The 21,563-nt window shown below is 41.1% G+C and overlaps 1 protein-coding gene across 1 annotated transcript in view; it reads left to right on the forward strand.

Moving 5' to 3' along the window:
• The window catches only part of knop1 (lysine-rich nucleolar protein 1), a 38,261-nt gene that overhangs the window by 4,723 nt on the left and 11,975 nt on the right, over positions 1-21,563 (forward strand). The window contains exons 2-4 of the mRNA XM_041206226.1: positions 2,523-3,687; positions 3,905-3,988; positions 11,485-11,577. Coding sequence (XP_041062160.1) covers positions 2,524-3,687; positions 3,905-3,988; positions 11,485-11,577 — 1,341 coding nt within the window. The 5' untranslated portion in view covers position 2,523. The remainder of the gene's footprint in view (positions 1-2,522; positions 3,688-3,904; positions 3,989-11,484; positions 11,578-21,563) is intronic.

The raw sequence follows: 21,563 nt of genomic DNA on the forward strand, positions 1-21,563 counted from the left end.
ATAAAGTCCAGGTCCTTTAAACTCCATTGAAAGTTTTTTAAGCCCTTGGAACAGAAATCAATGTGAACAGCTCTCCACTGACTCATTACTTGTTCAGCATCAAATTGCTTTTCTTTTCTCAGAATGCTGAGTCCATGTTTCACTAAGCCAGCAGAAGAAAAATGCTTACTTTTGTGTTCCCTGTTTAACTCCATCCTGCCCAACATGAGATAATCAGTCATAAGTGTGCAGAAAAGAATAGAGTTGATGTGGAGAGGAGGTGAAGAAATTAGAATATGCATGTGTTGCCTTATTATATTTTCATTAGCTATTTTCAACCAGTTTTGCATGGTGGTTCGATAGATTGTGTGAAATTAATTATTTGACAATATTCCAGGCATATGTGGCATCTATCGTGTCAATCAAGAATCTTTCTAGGTTGGCCTTAAAAATATTCAAAGATTCTGCTTCCACTGCCTTTTGAGGAAGTTTCAAAGACTCACGACCATCTGAAAGAAAAAGTTTCTTCTCATCTCTGTCTTAAATGACTTTAAACAGTGACCCCCTTGTTCAAGGTTCTTGCACAAGAGGAAACGTCCTCTCCACATTCACTCTGTCAAGACCCCTCAGGATCTTAAAGGTTTCACTCAAGTTGCCTCTTACTCTTCTAGACTCCAGTAGATACAAGCCCAACCTGTACAACCTTTCCTCATAAGACAACCCACCCATTCCTGGTATTAGCCTTGTAAATCTTCTCTGAACTGCTTCTAATGCATTTACACCTTTCCTTAAATAAGGAGACCAATACTGTACCTCACCAGTGCCCTGTACAACTGAGGCAATACCTCCCTATTTTTGTAATCAATTCCCCTCACAATAAATACTAACATTCTATTAGCTTTCCTAATTACTTGCTGTACCTGCATACTAACCTTTTATGATTCACGCACTAAGGCACCCAGATCCCTCTGAATCTCAGAGCTCTGCAATCTCTCACCATTTAGATAATATGCTTCTCTTTTATTCTTCCTGCCAAAATGGGTAATTTCATATTTGCCCACATTATACTTCATTTGCATGTCTTTACTCACTCACTTAACCTATGTCACTTTGTAGCCCCCTTACATTCTCCTCATAATTTACTTTGCTACCTATCTTTGTGTTGTCAACAAATTTAGCGACTATACCATCTATCCCTTCATCCAAGTCATTGAACCAGATGGGGTTTTTTTTATGATTTCGATGATAAATTAATTGAATTTAAAATCCACCAGCTGCCGTGGCGGGATTTGAATCCATATCCCCAGATCATTAGCATGGGCCTCTGGAATGCTAGTTCAGTGGCATTACCACATTGCCATTGTCTCTCCCACTGCATACTCAAATTTCTTTGGAAAGTAACTAATTCAGTCTGCTTCCACAACACTTCAGGGTAGTATTTTCCAGATTGTAACAACCCATTATATCTTTTTTTTAAAATAGCTTCTATTTTTCCTCTTTTTTCCCCCAATAATCTTGAATCTGTATCCTCTGCTTATCCTCTGCTGAAAGTAGAAATAGTTCCTCCCTAAATACTCTATAAATACCATTTGAAAATTTTAATAACTCCCCATAATCTCCTCTGCCCTAAGAAAAACAATCCCAGCTTCTCTAGTATCTCCACTTGAGTGAAGTCTTTCATCACTGATGTCATATTGGCAAATCTCTGAACCTTCTTGTAGGCCTTGACGTCCTTCCTAAAGTGTGAAGCCCAGAATTGCATACATTATCGCAGCTGAGGCTTAACCAGTGAGTTGTAAAGTTTTACCATAACTTGCTTGCTTTTGTACTCGAAGCCTCTATTTATAAAGCCAAGGATCCTGTATTTGTAAACAACCTTCTTAACTTGTTCTGCCATCTTCAAAGATTTGTGTATGTGAGGCCCCAGATTTCCCTCTTTTCTGCACCCATTTTAACATTGTACCATTGAATTGCCCCTCATTTTCCATCCAAGATGTAACATTTCACACTAGTTTAAGATAATTTATTGAAAGGACTTTTGGGATTTGATTACCAAATATTTTTCATTTTCTTGCACAGCCAATAAGGCATGATAACATTTAATAAATAAATGTGTATTATTAACTTCCTGATGCCTTAGTTAATTCTAAATAAATCATATTAGTTACTGATTCATGCATTTCCTAAAAGTGCAATCCATTAATCTGTGAAGTCAGGTGGGTAAAGGCTAGATCAATCTTTTCTGGAAAATAGTGAAAGTAGGTAATTTAATGAAGTGAGTATTGTTAATGATGTAATAAACTTGAGCTTTCATGGTTTCCAAGATTTCACATAACCTTTTCCTCACTGAACAGGATGCATTGTAAAGAGCTCAATAGTTTTTACAAATTATTTAAAGAATATAAGGATGAAATACATGATTTTATCTGAAATGATCATTATTCTTGAACATAATATTTAATTTGCTTATCTAATTTATTGTATATGTTGATGAAATACTAAATCATTATGTATGGTAGTAATATATTTTCTAACTTTTGTAGAATGTTCAAAAATGACATTGAAACAACTCAAACAAAATCAGTGAGGAGTAAAAAGCAAATTGAAATAAACATCATTGTCAACCAAAACAAAAAATATGAGGAAAGAGACAAGCTTGAGGGAGAAAAAAAGAAAAGGAGAAAGACCAAAATGAAAAATATTCTAATAGAAGCCAATGATGTTGATGAGTGTAGTGATTTAAAGAGATTGAAGAAGAAAAGCAAATCCAGGAAGTCAAGCGTTAGAGATGAAGAACGAGACTCCAAGATTGAGGAAAAAATGACAAAGAAGAGTGCACGAGAAGGTGAAATTGATGAGGACACATATGATGGTTTGAAAAGGAAAAAGAGAAAAAAAAACTTTAAGCCAGATGATCATTCTGACCCTCAAAAAATTTCTAAGCGATGTAAAAGAAATATCTGTAAGGATGACCCAAGCACAGTTCAAGACGAAGGCGTCTGTAATAATAAGAAAAAGAGAAAAATCAATTCCAAAAATGCTGATATGGAAGAAGGATTAATGAAAAGTAATGAGACTTCAAATGGCGCTGCAGACAAATTGGATGAAACAATAGAAATGCCTTGTGTTTCCGATGCCATAAGTGTGAAGAAAAGGAAGAAGAAGAAGAAGCGGTCTCATTCAGTAGACATCACATCTGAAGATGAAAAATCAATGAAGAAACGGAAAAGAGACAGAAATACCGATGAGCCTGAAGCTGGGAGTGACAAATTCAAAGTAGCAGACTCAAGGAAGCGAAAAGATAAACAAACAGTGGACGCTCTTAGCAATAATACAGACCAAAAACACATGAAAAAGAGAAAGAAACATAAACTGCATACTGAGGAGCCAGAAAGAGCACTCGAAGGAGAAACTCTAACGGTTGAGAAGAGAAAAGGAGTGGAGCAAATAGAAAATGACACGGAATACATGACAAAATCTAACAAGAAAAGAAAAAAATTAATTGAAATTGAACGGGAAGAAATTGAGGCATTGGACAGAGAGAGAATGAAGCTTGATGAAACTAACAATGTTTGTAAATTGCAGAATTCCACGTTTACTGCAAAAGGGAAAAAGCAGGAGACAGCATTCAGTGTTCTTGAAGAATCTGTAGAAACCAAAAAGAAAAGGAAAAAGAAAGAAACCTCATCGGGGATACATGTTTGTAAAGTAAACCATAATAATTTTTGTGTTTAAACCATAGTAGTAATTTTTTTTAAATGCATTAAATCTGCAGTAAGTTGATGTTGAGCCATAAAACTGTGATCCTCCTGAGCATCGTTTCTGCTGGTTGGAAACAGATTAACAGTAATTTGTTTATTTCAATATAGAATTATAAATGCATAATTATAATTAGGTGCTATGTAACTGAATTTTCTTTTCTCAGGTAAAGGAGGAGCTATGCGACAGTGATGATTTGCAGATTATGTCTGAAAAGAAAGGGAATTTATTTGAAGTGACAATAGACAAGGTACAGAAATACATTGAACTCCTAGTTTCTAGCAGCAACAGGCTCTAAACAACAAGGACAGGCTGTCCAAGTGGATTGTATAGTCCTTTCTAATACTTTAGTTGCCTGTGATTCAGCTCTCATCCAGTATAAACCCAACTAAGGTGTGTAGGGGCAGAGGAAGATAAATAAGCTTTTAATAGGAAAAAAATCAGAGAAGAAAATGGGTTTTTGATTACCCTATATACTTGAGTAATAGCTGACCTCGTGTGAAAGTCAACCCTTGGGTTTTTTTTAGCCAAAATATCCTAACTCTTTTTACTCACCACCTGCTGCCTGACTCTCCTGTTCGCTGTTTTTGTTTGGTGTACAAACTCTATCCTTATGAGCACCCACCTTCTGCTTGATGTGTCTGTACAGCAAAACAGCTGCACTCAAACTCATCCTGATGCAATCCTACTCATTCATAGAATAGCACACCATCAACTGTGGCTATTCAGCTTCTTGTGTATGTGCATGTCAACACAAACCGCCAAACTAAGGTTTTCCACCTTACTGATGGGCTACCAAGTGTTGCTGTAGTGTTCTTGCCAATCCCATAAACAAGTAGCAAGACTGGGAGAAGGTGGATTTCAACCCCTGACATATTACTCATATATAAGTTGACCTACTTTTTGGCTAAAATTTGTTCATGAAACTTGTCTTTTACATGAGTATATATGGTATGCTTTTCCATCACCGTACTAACACATTTGAGAGAGCCCAATAAATATATTAGCTGACTTACAATAACAGATATTTTTCTATTGCAAATTTTCTCCTCTCCCCTGAAAGGGTTGACCCCTGACTGAAATATGGTTCAGCTAGAACCAGCTGCCTTCCAATAACTTGCCCTTGTATGTGAATTAATTAGCTATTTTTCCATGGAAGGCATCATAGTTGGACCCCAATCCATTGCTTTCCTTGCTGGCACACCTTTTAGCTGTAAAACAATCAGGAGTGGGAACCTTGCCTCTTATCTCTAACTCAGGCACTATGAAGTCAATAATAGTACTTGTACAACTGCTCTGACAGATTAGCAAGTGTAGCACACAGTGAGGATCAAAGCTAAGTCCTTCCTGAGCCTAGTTATTCACTGGCTAAGACACTGGGGCTGCTAAAGCAATTTTATATATAAACTAATTCCCAAATCAAGCTCATACAAGTTATAGAGTCATTTATGGTACAGAAGGAGGGTCATTTGGCCCATTGGGTCCATGCTGGTCCCCAGTAGAGCAATGCAGTCAGTCCCACTCCCCTACTCATTCCTGATAACCCTGCAACTTTATTTCCTTCAAGTTCCCATCAAGTTTCCTTTTGAAATAATTGATTGTTTCTGCATCCACCACCCTTGTGTACAGCCAGTTTCAGATCATTATCACTCGTGCAAAAAAAAAAAAATTCTTCCTCTCATTCCCCCTGCATTTCTTCCCCAAAATCTTGAATTTGTTTGCAAGGACTAAGGGACAATTAGCTAAGGGCCTTGTCTACCTTGCCTAAGCCTGTCATAATCTTGTACGCCTCTGTCAAACCTCCCTCTGTCTCCTTTGCTCCAAGGAGAGCAACCCCAGCTTTTCTAACCTAATCTTGTGACTAAAATCTCACATCCCTGGACCATTCTGGTAAGTCTCCTCTATACCCTCCCAAGGACTCTCACAGCCTTCCTAAAGTGTCCTTGAATAGAACTGGATGCAGTACTCTCGTAGCAGAGCTTTATATAGATTTGGCATAACTTCTCTGATCTTGTACTCAATGTCTGTATTTATGAAGCTCAAGATCCAGTATGCTTAGCTACCTACTCTCGATCTGTCCTGCCACCTTCAAAGATCAGTGCACGTGTACCCCCAGGCCCCTCCATTCTTGCACACTTTTGGGAGCTATGCTGTTAAGTCTATATTACCTCTCCCCATCCACCCTACTAAAATGTATCACTTCACATTTCTCTGCATTAAGTTTCATCTGCACTTGTCTAGCCACTTAACTAAGTCCTGTTGCTGGCAATTTGTATCATTTATGTACATATATATAAATGAATAACCCCTGCGTACACCATCATCAAAGTATTGTGAGAACTCTATTGGAAGCCTACCTGTGGATGTTGAATATAAAGATGAGCCAACTTCCTGTGAATACCACCCACGGTTGTCTAGCCCCATGACGTGCCATGTGAAAGCTCACATAAAGAATTATTATTTAAATGAAGTGTTGCCATCCTAACAGTATTTATTGCCTCTTTTAGGAGAATGGAGGAATCTGGGAGTAGTGAGTTAGGTGGGCGAGTGGGTTGCATGGATGTGTGGGGAGAAATGAGAAGGTAATGACATTCCTATAGCTTCTTGCATGTTCTCAGGAATCCCAAAGCAATTTTGAAGTATAATTATTGTTGTTTTATAGGTAAGCACAGCAGCCAATTTGTGCACAGGAAGATTCTGCATAAAGTAATTGAGAGAAATGAGCAGATAACCTGTCTTTATGGTGTTGGTTAAAGTATTAAAGTTGCACAGAGCATCGGAAGAGCTCCCCAATCTTCAAACAGTGCCATTGTATCATTTATATCCATTTATTTGGATAGGACGTTAGTTTTAATTCCCTCAGAGTATCAGCCTAGGCAATATCCTTGAACCTATAATCATCTGACTCTGGCAAGCGCTACCATTCTGCTAATGCTTTCACCTGCCAAAGAGGGAACTTGATACTCTTGTTTTGAAAAGTGGCTCTGTTGCAGGAATAGGATTGTTAATATTTGCCACTCCAATTTTTTTTAGGTTTTTATCCTCTTTGGCCATGTTACTTACCAAATGCATGGGAGATATTTATTAAAGTGCTGTTATATTTGGAATCTGCAAAGTTGCACAAATTAATGCACCGCAAGAGAATGAAAACCATTTGTAAGACATATACTAAACTTACTTGAATTTGAGCTGTTACTGTTTCCTTTTCTGTCATTCTAAATACATAATCTGAAAGAACAATCTAAAAAAATGTGAAAAACTTTGGGAGGTGTTTTTAACTGACTATGCCCAATTGGAACTGGACAACTGCATGGTTAAAATTTTCTCTCTAAACCTACTACCCCATTGGTACGTGCTGCCACTTAATCCATATTTTTTAGGCAAAGGGTTACTGGAAACAGTATTGAAAAGATTGGAGGGCCTGCAGTAGAACAATCATAGTCGCCCCTGAATAAGCAGTCAAAGGGTTTAAGCGACTGTCATTCTTGCTTCTTTGTTTTGGATGGAGGAGAAGGAAAAAGAACAGCAACCTGAACAAGGAGATGTAGGCACCAGGCTGTTTGTGGAAGACTGTATCTGGGTCACAGGACCAATAAGGCAAGGGCAGAAATTTTGGCCCAGAAGAGGACAGGCCAATTGAGGTAAGTTTATGGCAAAATATCAGCCCCCTAGCAATAGACAAGTAGAGTGGTGGGATCAACTCTCCGGACAGGCTATGAAGCCCTCCCCACAGCACCCCCAGTTACAGACTCCCCTTGCACAATAGTGCCCAGCAACTGTGGTCATTTGTAATTTAAAAGTTGGTGAAGCCAGAGGTGCCTCTTGCTCTCACGCTCTTGCACGTTCTTAGCTACAGCAGCAGACTGCTGCCCCTTCTGAGCTGGGGGACCTCCTATTCGCCCTCCAGCTTCGAGAGCCTGCCTGCCATACTTAATTAGATGACAAATATGCTGTTTGCCCACCAACTGGCCCAGGTCAGGGGCAATTATCGTCCACTAACTGTTCCTGGACCCCAAATTGACCCCAGCGACATAACCCAAAATCCTGCCCCAAGAGTCTTTTTGCTGTAGAGCAGCGCTTCTCCCGTTGGGCTACTGCTGATCTCTACAACCTTCTGAATCCTGATCTGTTGAGCAAGTGGACTATCCTGTCTCAATTTTCTGAATTTTATTTATTTTCCTTTCTTTGAATCAATATTCCTGCCTTCCTCCATACCACTCCTTGTGGCATGCATAAGACGTAAGAGCAGAAGTATTCCATTTGGCCCATCAAGACTGCTCCGCCATTCAATGTGATCATGGCTGATCTGATAATCCTCAACTCCACCTTCCTGCCTTTTCCCCATAACCCTTGATTCCCTTACTGATTAAAAATTCGTCTATCTCAGTCTTCAACATACTTAACAACCCAACCTCTACAGCCCTCTGTGCTAAAGAATTCCACAGATTCACTACCCCCTCTCAGCATCTCTGTCTTAAATAGGTAACCCCTTACTCTGAGATTATCCCCTCTGGTCCTAGACTCTCCCACAAGGTCAAAAAACCTCTCAGCATCTATCCTGTCAAGCCCCCTAAGAATGTTATGGCAGAATTTTTAGGTCGCAGTGCAGATGTGCGCCAATCCAATCGGCTGCAAAATAGCGCGAGATGTCATTAGGCAGGCGTCCCAACATCATCCCGAGCTCCTGAGATATTTCAATCGGCAGGCGCGCACAAAAGTCAGAATCGTGCCCACCAACAATTAAGAGGGCAGTTAAGGCAATTAAAGTTATAATTATCTCCAGCTTTTTGTAGTCCGCCCAACCTTATGGTCGGCAGACGGGCGAATTGGCCAGGCAGCCTTTGCACTTTTCAGCAAACCTCATCCAAGGGCTTCTGTTATTAAATTTTTAAAAATAAAAATGTATGGTCAGAATTTACATCATGTATATGTTCAGGTGACTGATTGTGATGCGTGGGCACTTAAAAGCTTTATTTATTGGTTTTAAAGTCTTCAGCTCCCTGAGGCATCTCTTTGGCTTCAGGGCACTTTCATTCAGCGCTTGCCTGTGCTACCTCAGCGCCCGGCCCCACCTCGGCTGTGCTGAGCATTTCAGCATGCGCTTCAAGCTGACTGGCCGTTAATTGAATGCGCCCACATGCCAGCCTAAAAATCCTGCCATATATGTTTCAATAAGGTCGCCTCTCATTCTTCTAAACTCCAATGAGTACAGGCCCAAACTACTCAACCTTACCTCATAAAAAAAATCCCTCCATACCCAGGAACAACCTAGTTAACCTTCTCTGGACAGCCTCCAATGCCAGTATATGTTTTCTTAGATAGGGGGACTAAAACTGTTCACAGTATTCTAGGTGTGGTCTAACTAGAGCCTTGAATAGTTTTAGCAAGACTTCCCTATTTTTATACTCCATTCCCTTTGAAACAAAGGCCAATGTTCCATTTGCCTTCCCTACTACCTGCTGAACTTGTACGTTAGCTTTTTGTGTGATTCATGCACAAGAGCCCCCAAATCTTTGTGCAGCAGCTTTCTGCTGTCTTTCTCCATTTAAAGAATATTCAGCTTCTCTATTCTTCCTGCCAAAGTGCATAACCTCACATTTTCCCACGTTGTATTCCATCTGCCAAGTTTTTGCCCACTCACGTAACCTGTCCAAATCCCTCTGTAGACTCAGTGTCATCCTTACCACTTGCCTTCCCACCTATTTTTGTACCATCTGCAAACTTGGCGATAGTATATCATAATATTATAGTACATTCACTTCCCTCATCCAAGTTATTAATATATAATAAATAATTGTGGCCCCAGTACTGATCCCTGTGGCACTCCACTAGTTACAGGCTGCCATCTGAAAATGCCCACCTTATCCCAACCTTCTGTCTTCTATTAGTTAGCCAATTCTTTATCCATGCTAATATTCTACTGCCAGCACTGGGCTGTTATCTTATTAAGTGGCCTTATGTGCCACACCTTATGGAAATCCAAATATATTACATCTGCTGGTTCCCCTTTATTTATCCTGCTTGTTACCACCTCAAAGAATTCTAATAAATTTGTCAGGCATGATTTCCCCTTCATGAAGTCAGGCTGACTGCTTGATTAGATTATGTATTTCTAAGTGCTCTGCTATTACATCCTTTATAATAAACTCTAACATTTTTCTAATGACAGATGTTAAGCTAACTCGCCTATAGTTGCCTGTTTTTTTTGTCTCCCTCTCTTTTTGAATAAGGTTGCTATATTGGCAGTTTTCCAATCCCCTGGGACATTAGGATCCTTGGAAGATTACTACCAGTGCATCCACTATTTGTGTAGCTACTTCCTTTAATATCCTAGAATGGAACCCATCAGGTCCTGGGGACTTACTGGCCTTTAGCCCCATTAGTTTCCCTAGTACTTTTGCTCTAGTGATAGTTATTGTATTTATGCTCTCCCACCACCCCCTTACTTTGCTCCTTGATTATTTAGTATTTTTGGAATACTATTATTGTCTTCTACCCTGAAGACTGATGCAAAGTATTTCTTCAACTCCTCTGCCATTTCCTGGTTCCCTATTATTACATCCCCAGCCTCATTCTCTAAGGGGCTTATGTTCACTTTGGCCTCTCTCTTCATTTTTTATATATGTAAAGAAGCTCTTACTGTCCGTTTTTATATTACTTGCTAGTTTACTCTTGAGGTTTATTTTCTCCATTTTTTTTGGTCATCTTTTGTTGGTTTTTAAAACTTCCCAATCCCCTGGTTTACCACTAATCTTTGCTACATTGTATGTTTTTTCTTTCAATTTGATACTATCCTTAACTTCCTTGGTTAACCATGGTTTGTTTATCCACTTCCTAGAATCCTTCTTTCTCACTGGGATATCTTTGTTGTGAGCCATGAATTATTTTCTTAAACGTCTGCCATTGTTCATCAACCGCCTTTTCTGCTAAACTCCTTTCCCAGTCCGCTCCAGCCAACTCTGCCCTCATTCCTTTGTAATTACCTTTATTTAAGTTTAGCAAAGATGTTTCTGCAGTGCGTAGGAAAGCTTATGTCCTTCCATTTTGTGACAGGATCTGTTTGAATTTTGCTTCATTTGGAAATTATCTTTTTATATTTCACATCCAAACTCGATCGAGGTATTCAAAATCATGAGGGCTCTGGGCAGAGTAGATAGTGAGAAGCTGTACTCATGAGAATATCGAGAATGAAAGGGCACAGATTTAAAATAATTGGCAAGAGAAGCAAAAGCAAAATGAGGAAAATCTTTTTGATGCAGTGAGTGGTTAAGATCCGGAATGCACTGCCTGAGAGTGTGGTGGACACAGGTTCAGTCAAAGCATTCAAAAGGGAATTGGAGAGTTATCTGAAAAGGGGGAATGTGCAGGATTATGGGGAATGGGGAGGGGAAAGTGAGGGAAAGGCACTAGATGAGTTGCTCATTCAGAGAGCCAGTGCAGACACGATGGGCAGAGTGGCCACCTCTGTGCTGTAACCGTGCTCCAATTGATGATATTTAAGTAAAGATCTACTTATGCATTAAGAATTCCAAAAAGGAACAAGAGATTTGTATAATTTGAAGTCTGCTTTATTTTGCACAGTAATTTCTAAAACAAACCTAAATATAAATGTTGCAGTCTGGGTTTACTACCACTCTTTTGTTACATAACTTATTTGCACACAAATGGGACACTTCACTCAATGAGTAATGAATGTCATTAAATACTAAACTTTATAAGACTTTGTTCCACATGTGATTACTTTAGGCTAGGCGACAAGCTTTGCAAGAAGAAATTGACAGAGTATCTGGCAAAACTGGTACTTTAGAAAATAAAGCTTCCCCAGAAGGCAAACCAAGAGTAAGTAAAGACTTCATGGCTAACATGTATGTTTAGTAGAAGTGATCCTCACGGAAATCAGTATGGCTGGATACTAATATAAGAAGTTATGATTGATTAGCTGCAAAATCATATTTTAAGGTCTAACTTTAGATGAACAAATTGATTCAAGGAGTTTTCAAAAGCCACTTGAATTCTGCAGCTATGTTTTGAAAGGTCGGAGTAAATGTTTAGTCATTGCCTGGTATTTCTTATTTATCCTAATGTTGAAGGGTCATGAGGACTCGAAACGTCAACTCTTTTCTTCTCCGCCGATGTTGCCAGACCTGCTGAGTTTTTCCAGGTAATTCTGTTTTTGTTTTGGATTTCCAGCATCCGCAGTTTTTTTGTTTTTACCACAGTTTAGGGCTTGTCTGTGTTGTAATTGCTGTGCATTTTTAAAGTCATTAGTCAGGTCACGTACAGGTCAAATTGTGTTAGGCTTTTTAAGAATCTAATTTTATTTAAAAATTAGCTACAGTAAATTAATTGGTATTTTGCAAATTAAAAAATGTTCACCGGTTCAAGGCGTGGATCTAAAATAGCCAAGATCAAGTTACTGACTCCCTCTTTTTTAAAAAGACCAATAAATTGACTGCAGTGTTGGCTGTGGTCAGCTAATGTCAGCAATTTTTAAAAAATTTTTTTAGATGGAAACTGCACTGATAAACGCAGGATGGGGGAGGAGAATTCAACTTCTTCCCCAAGTAGTATCAAGGTCAGTGAAGTCGTGGCTTCTCCCACCTGAAGCTGGCTTCAGAGGCCAAAATCTATTTGGGCTTTGGCCTATTTTGAATGCTGCCCACAGCTGTGGATGTCAAACAGACAACTGGGAAATCATTCAGCTTCAAAAGAGACTGTTACAGCAGTTCTGGAGGATACACGGGTCAGATCCTTTGAAATTCTCCTCACTCTTCCTAGACACACATTGAGCAGCCACCAGAGGTCCTTTTGAAAATGTAGAAACAGGAGTGGGCCATTTACACCCCACAAGCCTTTTCTGCCCCTCGAGATAATGGCTGATCTGCGAGCTAGCTCCATAACCTTTGCCCCATACCTTGTAATACCATTGGTTAACAAAAATCTATCAATTTCAGGTTGAAAATTAACAACTGATCTGACATCATTTGCTGTTGTCAGAAGAGCGGTCCAAACTTCTACCGCTCTTTGTATATGGAAGTGTTTCCTAATTTCACTTTGGAAAAACCTGGCTCAAATTTTTTTAGACCACGCCCCCAGTCTTAGACTCCCCAACCAGCGGAAATAGTTTCTCGTTATCTACCCTATCTGCTCCCCTTTAATGCTTTGAAAACTTCAGTCGGGTCTCCCGTTAACCTTCTAACCTGGGGAATACAACTCTTGTTTCCTTTATAATTTAACCCATGGAGTCCAATTATCTTTCTGGTAAATCTACATTCCAATCCTCCAAGGCTAATAATTTTCTCTGAGATGCATTGCCCAAAATTGCTCACCATGTTCCAGGGATGGTCTAACCAGGATTTTGAATGGCAGTAATGTAATTTCTACCCATTTGTATTCCTGTCTTCTAGATATAAAGGTCAGCGTTCCTTTAATCTCTTTAATTACTTTCTGTGTCTGTTGATGACTGGACCCCGAAGTCTCTCTGAACTTCCACTGTTTCTAGCTTTTCACTGTTCTATCCCTTTTAGGCCTGAAGTGGATGACCTAATTTTTGCCTCTATTGAAATCTATTTGCCACCATTTTGTCTATTCACAATCTAATATCTCTTTGTAATTTTATGCATCCATCTACACTGCTTATAGTGCAGCCTATTTTAGTGAATCTCTTACACAACAGCAGCTAGAAGTCCACCACGCTATCCACTGCGCCACAGAGCCCAGCACTCTATCTTAGTGAAATCAGAAAAATTGGATATGTGGTTTCCTATTCATCATTTAAGTGATTAATAAATACAATAAATAGTTGAGGCCCTAACGCAAATGCTTGTGGGACACCATTATTCACAATCTATCAATTAGAGTACCTGCCCATTATTCCTACTCTCTGTCTCCTGCCAGCCAACCAATTTCCTAACCAGGTTAATAGTTTGCCTTCAATTCCATGAACTTCAACTTTAGCCAACAGTCTCCAATGAAAGACTTTTTCAAAGGCCTTCTGGAAGGCACTATGAATAAAGCCATATCCATCACATTGAATTGAATTGAATTGAAGAGGTAAACAATCAGGTTCATTCGGCATGATCTACACTTTACAAATCCATGCTATCTCTTTCTGATCAGCTGAAAAGTTTCAATTTTAATTAGGGAATCTGGCAATTTGCAGACAACAGATGATGGGCAAACTGGTTTATAATTCCATAGATTCCCTCTGTATTTTGCTTGCGTTTAGTTTTGGTGTGCCCCATCCCTGATTTAGTATGCTGGCATGTTGATTTCTTCCTTCACTAAATACTGAAGCAAAGTTATTATTCAGCATGTCAGCCATTTCTTTATTTTCATTGACAGTATCACTGTTATCAGTTTTCAAAGGGCCCATGTTGCTCCTGGCCACTTTGTTTTCCTGAATACTTTTTGTGTTCATTTTAATATCCTTTGCAAGTTTCCTCTCATACTCCATTTTTGTAGCGCTCTCTATCTGTTTTGTCGCCCTTTGTTCTTTGCATCTTTTCCAGTTGCCAAGATTTAGGCTTTCACTTTACTTTTACGTTATCTCTTATCTCTTTAGACACCATGGCTATTCTTTTTTGGCAAGTAGAACTCTTGTCCCTTAGGGATGTGAACTGGTTCTATTTCGCATTTAAGTTCTTTTCTTGAACACCTCTTACTGACCTCCTTTCATTTTACCCAATAACAGATTTGCCTAGTTTACTGCGAACTGTCTAATCCCAGCCTTGCCTAAATAGAGTTATAGAATTTTTTTTTATTCGTTCATGGGATGTGGGCTTCTCTGGCTGGTCCAGCATTTATTGCCTGTTCCTAATTGCCCTTATGAAGGTGGCGGTGAGCTGCCTTCTTGAACCGCTGCTGTCCATGTGGAGCGGGTACACCCACAGTGCTGTTAGGGAGGGAGTTCCAGGATTTTGACCCAGTGACAGCGAAGAAATGGTGATATAGTTTCAAGTCAGGATGGTGAGTGATTTGGAGTGGAACTTCCAGTTGGTGGTATTCCCATATGTCTTCTACCCCTGTCCTTCTAGATGGCAGTGGTCATGGGTTTGGAAGGTGCTGTTGAAGGAGTCTTGGTGAATTCCTGCAGTGCATCTTGTAGATGGTACACACACTGCTGCTACTGTGCGTCGGTGGCGGGGGGAATGAATGTTTGTGCATGTGGTGCCAATCAAGCGGCTGCTTTGTCCTGGACAATGTCAAGCTTCTTGAGTGTTGTGGGAGCTGCACTCATCCAGGTAAGTGGGGAGTATTCCATCACACTCCTGACTTGTGCCTTGTGGACAGGCTTTGGGGAGTCAGGAGGTGAGTTACTTGTCACACTATTCCTAGCCCCTGACCTGCTCTTGTAGCCACAGCATTTATATGGCGAGTCCAGTTCAGTTTCTGGTCAATGGTAACCCCCAGGATGTTGATAGTGGGAGATACAGTGATGGTAATGCCATTGAACATCGAGGAGAGATGGTTGTATTCTGTCTTATTGGTGATGGTCATTGCCTGGCACTTGTGTGGCGTGAATGTTACTTGCCACTTGTCAGTCCAAACCTGGATATTATCCAGGTCTTGCTGCATTTGGACATGGACTGCTTCAGTATCTGAGGAGTCCCGAATGGTGCTGAACATTGTGCAATCATCAGCGAGCATCCCCACTTCTGACCTTATGATGGAAGGAAGGTCATTGATGAAACAGCTGAAGATGGTTGGGCCGAGGACACTACCCTGAGGAACTCCTGCAGTGATGCCCTGGAGCTGAGATGACTGACCTCCAATGACCACAACCATCTTCCTTTGTGCTAGGTATGCCTTTAACCAGTGGAGAGTTTTCCCCCTGATTCCCACTGACTCCAGTTTTGCTAGGGCTCCTTGATACCACACTCGGTCAAATGTGGCCTAGATGTCAAGGGCAGTCACTCCAACCTCACCTCGGTCGTTCAGCTCTTTTGTCTTTGTTTGAACTGTTTGGCTGTTATGAGGTCAGGAGCTGAGTGGCCCTGGCAGAACCCAAACTGGGCGTCAGTGAGCAGGTTATTGCTGAGCAAGTGCCGCTTGATAGCACTGTTGATGACCCCTTCCATTACTTTACTGATGATGGAGAGTAGACTGATGGGGCGGTAATTGGCCGGGTTAGATTTATTTTGCTTTTTGTGTACAGGACATACCTGGGTAATTTTCCATATCGTCGGATAGCTGCCAGTGTTGTAGCTATACTGGAACAGCTTGGCTAGGGGCACGGCAAGTTCTGGAGCACAAGCCTGACGTACTATTGTCTGAATATTGTCAGGCCCCATCGCCTTTGCAGTATCCAGTGCCTTCAGTTGTTTCTTGATGTTACTTGGAATGAATCTAATTCGCTGAAGTATGGCATCTGTGTTGCTGGGAATGGCCGGAGGACGCCGAGATGGGTCATCCACCCTGCACTTTTGGCTGAAGATTGAAGCAAATGCTTCAGTCTTATCTTTTGCACTGCCATACTGGGCTCCTCCATCATTGAGGATGGGGCTATTTGTGGAGCCTTCTCTTCCAGTGAGTTGTTTAATTGTCCTCCACCATTCATGACTGGATGTGGCAGGACTGCAGAGCTTAGATCTGATCTGTTGGTTGTGGGATCGCTTAGTTCTGTCTATCACTTGCTGCTTATGCTGTTTGCCATGCAAGTAGTCCTGTGTTACAGCTTCACCAGGTTGACACCTCATTTTTAGGTATGCCTGGTGCTACTCCTGGCATGTCCTCCTGCAGTCTTCATTGAACCAGGGTTGATCCCCTGGCTTGATGGTAATGGTAGAGTAGAGGGTATGCAGGGCCATGAGGTTACAGATTGTTTTCGAGTACAATTCTGCTGCTGTTGGTGGCCCACAGTGCTTCATGGCTGCCCGGTTTTGAATTGCTAGATCTGTTAGAAATCTATCCCATTTCATACGGTGTTAGTGCCACACAACACGATGGAGGGTATCCTCAATATGAAGGCGGGACTTCGTCTCCACAATGGATGGTCACTCCTACTGATACTGTCATGGACAGATGTATCTGCAGCAGGCAGGTTGGTGAGGATGAGGTCAAGTATGTTTTTCCCTCTTGTTGGTTCCCTCACCCCCTGCCACAGACCCAGTCTAGCAGCTATGTCCTTTAGGACTCGGCCAGCTCGGTCAGTAGTGGTGCTACTGAGCCACTCATGGTGGTGGACATTGAAGTCCCCACCCAGAGGACATTCTGTGCTCTTGCCACCCTCAGTGCTTCCTCCAAGTGGTGTTCAATATGGAGCAGCACTGATTCATCAGCTGAGGGAGGACGGTACATGGTAATCAGCAGCAGGAGGTTTCCTTGCCCATGCTTGACCTGATGTCATGAGACTTTATGGGATCCGGAGTCAATGTTGAGGGCTCCCAGGGCAACTCCCTCCTGACTGTATACCCTGTGCTGCCCCCTCTGCTGGGTCTGTCCTGCCGGTGGGACAGGACATACCCAGGGATGGTGATGGTGGTGTCTTGGACATTGTCTGTAAGGTATGATTCCGTGAGGATGACTATGTCTGGCTGTTGCTTGACTCGTCTGTGAGACAGCTCTCCCAATTTTGGCACTAGCCCCAGGGTGTTAGTAATTAGGACTCCACAGGATCGGCAGGGCTGAGATTGCTGTTGTCATTTCCGGTGCCTAGGTCGATGCTGGGTGGTCAGCCCAGTTTCATTTCTTTTTTGTGACTTTGTAGCGGTTTGTTACAACTGAGTGTCTGGCTCGGCCATTTCAAAAGGCAGATAACAAACAACTACTAAATTACTAAGAGTCTGGAGTCACATGTAGGCTAGACCAGGCAAGATGACGGATCTCCTTCTCTAAATGACATTAGTGAACCAGATGGGTTTTTACAACAATCGACAATGGTTTCCTGGTCATCATCAGACTTGTAATTCCAGATTTTTATTGAATTCAAATTCCACCATCTGCTGTGGCGGGATTCGAATCCGGCTCCTCAAAGCATTATCCTGGGTCTCTGGATTACTAGTCCAACAGCAATACCACTATGCCATCACCTCCACCTATGGTACAGAAAGAGTCCATGCTTGTACCCCATGGAGCAATCCGGTCAGTCCCACTCCCCTGCTCGTTCCCCATAGCCCTGCCAGTTTATTTCCTTTTGAAATCATTGATTACCTGTGCTTCCACCACCCAGAGGGCGGTGAGTTTCAGTCATTACCACTAGGTGCTTTCTCCTATTCCCCCTGCACCTCTAGACCTGCAAATCTAGTATATTAGAAGCTGTTTCTTCTTAAATACTACGTTGGAATCGCCAATAAATGCTGGCCTAGCCGACAATGTCCGCATCCCATGAAAGAATAAAAGAAAATCACATTATCACTGTTAAATAAATATTCACGCATTGCTGGGCTATTAACTAAACATTCCATGCCCTTTTGTTCTAGGAGATGTTGTTGCAGAAAACCCTCAAACACACTCAAGAAATACATTATCTTTCCAACCTGTGCAAATTTGCTTACCCCAATCTATATGAAATTTAAAATCCCTCATTAAAATCACCCCCTGCCTTCATTACATGCTTGTCTAATCTCTGCATTTATACAATCTACCACTGCTACCAGGGACATAAAAACAATTCCCACTACAGTCTTAAACCCTTGTTTATTTCTTAATTCTACTCTCAAAACCTCCACTGCCTGTTTCCCTTCCTTTATACCCTCTTTTGCCATTGAAGTGATTTCATCCTTAATCACTAGATCCTTCTCCTTTGTCTTTTTCTCTCTCTTGTAGACCATATAACCTGTTATATTTAGTACCCATCCTGACTCTCTGCAATCATGTGTCACTAATGGATATGCCCTCCAAATTGAATTTGCACCTGCAATTCATTCAATTTGTTCCTTGTATTCTGTGTGTTTGTATAAAGGATGCTTATTTGAACCACACATTCTAACCTGTCCTCCTGCCTAATGTTTTATTACTTTATCTCTCTCTTGGTTTAATCGCTACATTTATTAATTTTCCCTTTTTATATGTGGTGTCTAAAGCATAATTTCTGACTGTTACTGTACTCTCTTTGCTTTAGTTTATTTTCAAACTGTTATCTATACTCCCTTTTCCACCTGAGCCTCCACCTCATGCCTCCTGCACTTAGTAGTTTAAAGTCATTGTGACCGCCATGTTTTTCATTTCCACTAAGAGCCTGGCCCCAGTCCAGTTCAGGTGGAGCTTGTCCCAATGGTACAGTTCCTTCCTGTCCACTACTGGTGCCAGTGTCCCGTGAAATGGAGCCTTTCTTTGCAGTTGACAACAGAATTGAAATTTTAATGTTACAATAACAATTTCCAATAATACAAAACGTAATAACAAAAGTTACAGTTTGTGAACACGAAGTACATGTTCTCTGCAAAATTTTTAATGTAAAAAAATTTTACATCTGTTGAGATCTGGGTGATATTGATCCAAATCTGTTCTGATTGCAGTTCATGGAACTTTTATAGAATAAAAGCTTATATTGTTTGCAAATACGACTATACGTAACCCTACAAATGGACAGAAATAGTTTGGTTAAAAATATGTTCATAGCAATTTATGTCTTTTGCATTTCAATTTATGTACAGTGTTAATGTTTTTGAACAAGATCATAATCAATCACGTATTGGGATCTTCAACAAGGCAGAATGCCATGATGGTATCGTATGTCGAAGAAGGCTTAAGAGGTTGAATGGTCTACTCCCCTCATTTCTTACATTTGCCCTCTTGAGTGCAACCATACGCTAAGGTCCTGGCCTCCTCCTGTTCCATCCCTTAACTCCCTCATGACTCTGGAGCTGAGACTAGGGGATTTAAAAAAAGAAAGCATCATTTTTTAAAAATGGCCTGAAGACATTCAGAGATATAAACTGTTCAATAGACATACAGGCTCCAATACTAACTTGGAGGCTTTGTCAGCTGGTTTGTGGTCAGGAAACCCAGAAGAATGGATTCTCTCTCTCTCTCCCCCTCTCTTCCCCCCTGCCCTCCAGCCTAGGCTCTGCGAATTTTACAGCAGGGCCTGATTAACTTTCTTTGTGCCTGTTTCCCAATTGCAGCCAGACAGATTGAGAGGCTGGTATGTGTCAGCAAGGAAGACCTGCAGCACCAGGCTGCAGCTGAGGAGTGGAGTAGACGTGAAGGGCAGTGGGGGGAAAACACTGGGAGAGGGATAGGTCAGATGGGAGAGGAGTCAGGGGTGGGTGTCATGCAAAGGGGTGCAGGGGGCGGGGAGATTGAAAGGATTTAAACAGGAGGTTTTCAATGTGGGAGAACAAATAAGGTGGATCCAGCAGGTAAATGGGAAGGCACTTGCAATCCTCATCTCCCATTAACTCCCGTTTGTCCAGGGTTTGGAAAACTTGGCAGACCAGGGTACGGTTTAAAATGGATGTTAAATCTGAAGCACACAGCCTTATTATAATAATCTAAACATTAAGTAATGGTTACCTGTTCCTGCCCCACCTCCATTACACCTTATCAAGGCAAGTTTGAAATGGGTTGCATTGGGTTTGAGATTTTACGTCCCACATGGCCTAAACTCACTTATTTTGGAGATTTAAATTTCAATCACAGAGTAGAAACTTGCAGGAAAATGTGGGAAAGACGGATACAAGTGAAGGCATCTGAGCCAGCCAGAAAAGTGGAAGAGAAATAGACAAAGTCCAAGAAAGGGAGGCCAACAGATATTTACATGGGTCAACATCAAGGGGGATAAAGTACTGCTGAATAAATTTAGCTGAAATTAACTTTATGAGCATAATTTATGCTGATTACAGAGATATACTCTGTCAAATAATTAGCTTCTATAGTGCAGGCAATGGCATGTGGTAGCAGATTGATTAATTAAAATATTTCATTTTTGCATAGAAGGTTTGGCACTGGTAACAATACTTCATAGGATATGCATAGAATATACTTTGGGGATTTTTGAAATATTAAAGAATTTCATTATTCGGTTGCAAGCTGCATTTCACAGGAGCAAGTGGAACAGGAATGAACTTTCAATCAGATCATGTTGAAGCATTTGTGTGCAATAGATGTCACTAGCATGTACTGCAAATACATCACTGAAGCTTGAGTGGGTGCTAATTTTTTATTCATGTGTATCACAATTTGAGGATTTAGCTAGTGATAACTTTTTATTATAAGTGATATCTAAAGTTGGAAAAGATTACTTTCATATCTCCAGGATCGTGATGTCATTAAAGTGTAAATATATTTTTAGCACCGTTTTAAAGTACACCTGCTCAGTAGTGAGTAATGTAACACCTACTTCCAGCCATTGAATCAACTTCACATGACATTTGTTATCTTACCACAGCCATGACCTGTCCTCTCCAATTGTACGGATAAGAAATTTCCACTTTTTGGCAGAATTCCAACTTTTCAAGTATGGAATTCCAACCTTTGAAATGATGTTCTGACCTCTGACTCTCCGTGGTTGGTGCGCGTGACCTTGATCTCATGAGCTTTTAGCTGATCCTGGAAATCTGGGTGGTCCAAGGCACAGTCCAGAGTAGGAAGCCCATCTCACTTCACGCCTGGACCCAAACTCCCAACTGTTGCTACTCAGCCTCATGCCAGCCTGGATCCGACTGTTGTCACGTCACTCCTCTTAGCCGGGGTTGGCGGGGGCGGCGTGCTGTGTTGCTGGCTGCTTGGTGGAGCCACAGGGTTCAGCAGGCAGAACTCTTGGCTGTTCGTAGTGAATCAGTGGCAGTTTTCAGTAATGAAGCCCTGTGGGGCCCCAGTATGGCTCAGTTGCTGTAAGGCTGTTGGAAAGACCGGCTTTCCAAATGATTCAGGGAAATGGA

This window comes from Carcharodon carcharias, chromosome 15, assembly GCF_017639515.1.
Source record: "Carcharodon carcharias isolate sCarCar2 chromosome 15, sCarCar2.pri, whole genome shotgun sequence".
NCBI classification, from domain to species: Eukaryota; Metazoa; Chordata; class Chondrichthyes; order Lamniformes; family Lamnidae; genus Carcharodon; species Carcharodon carcharias.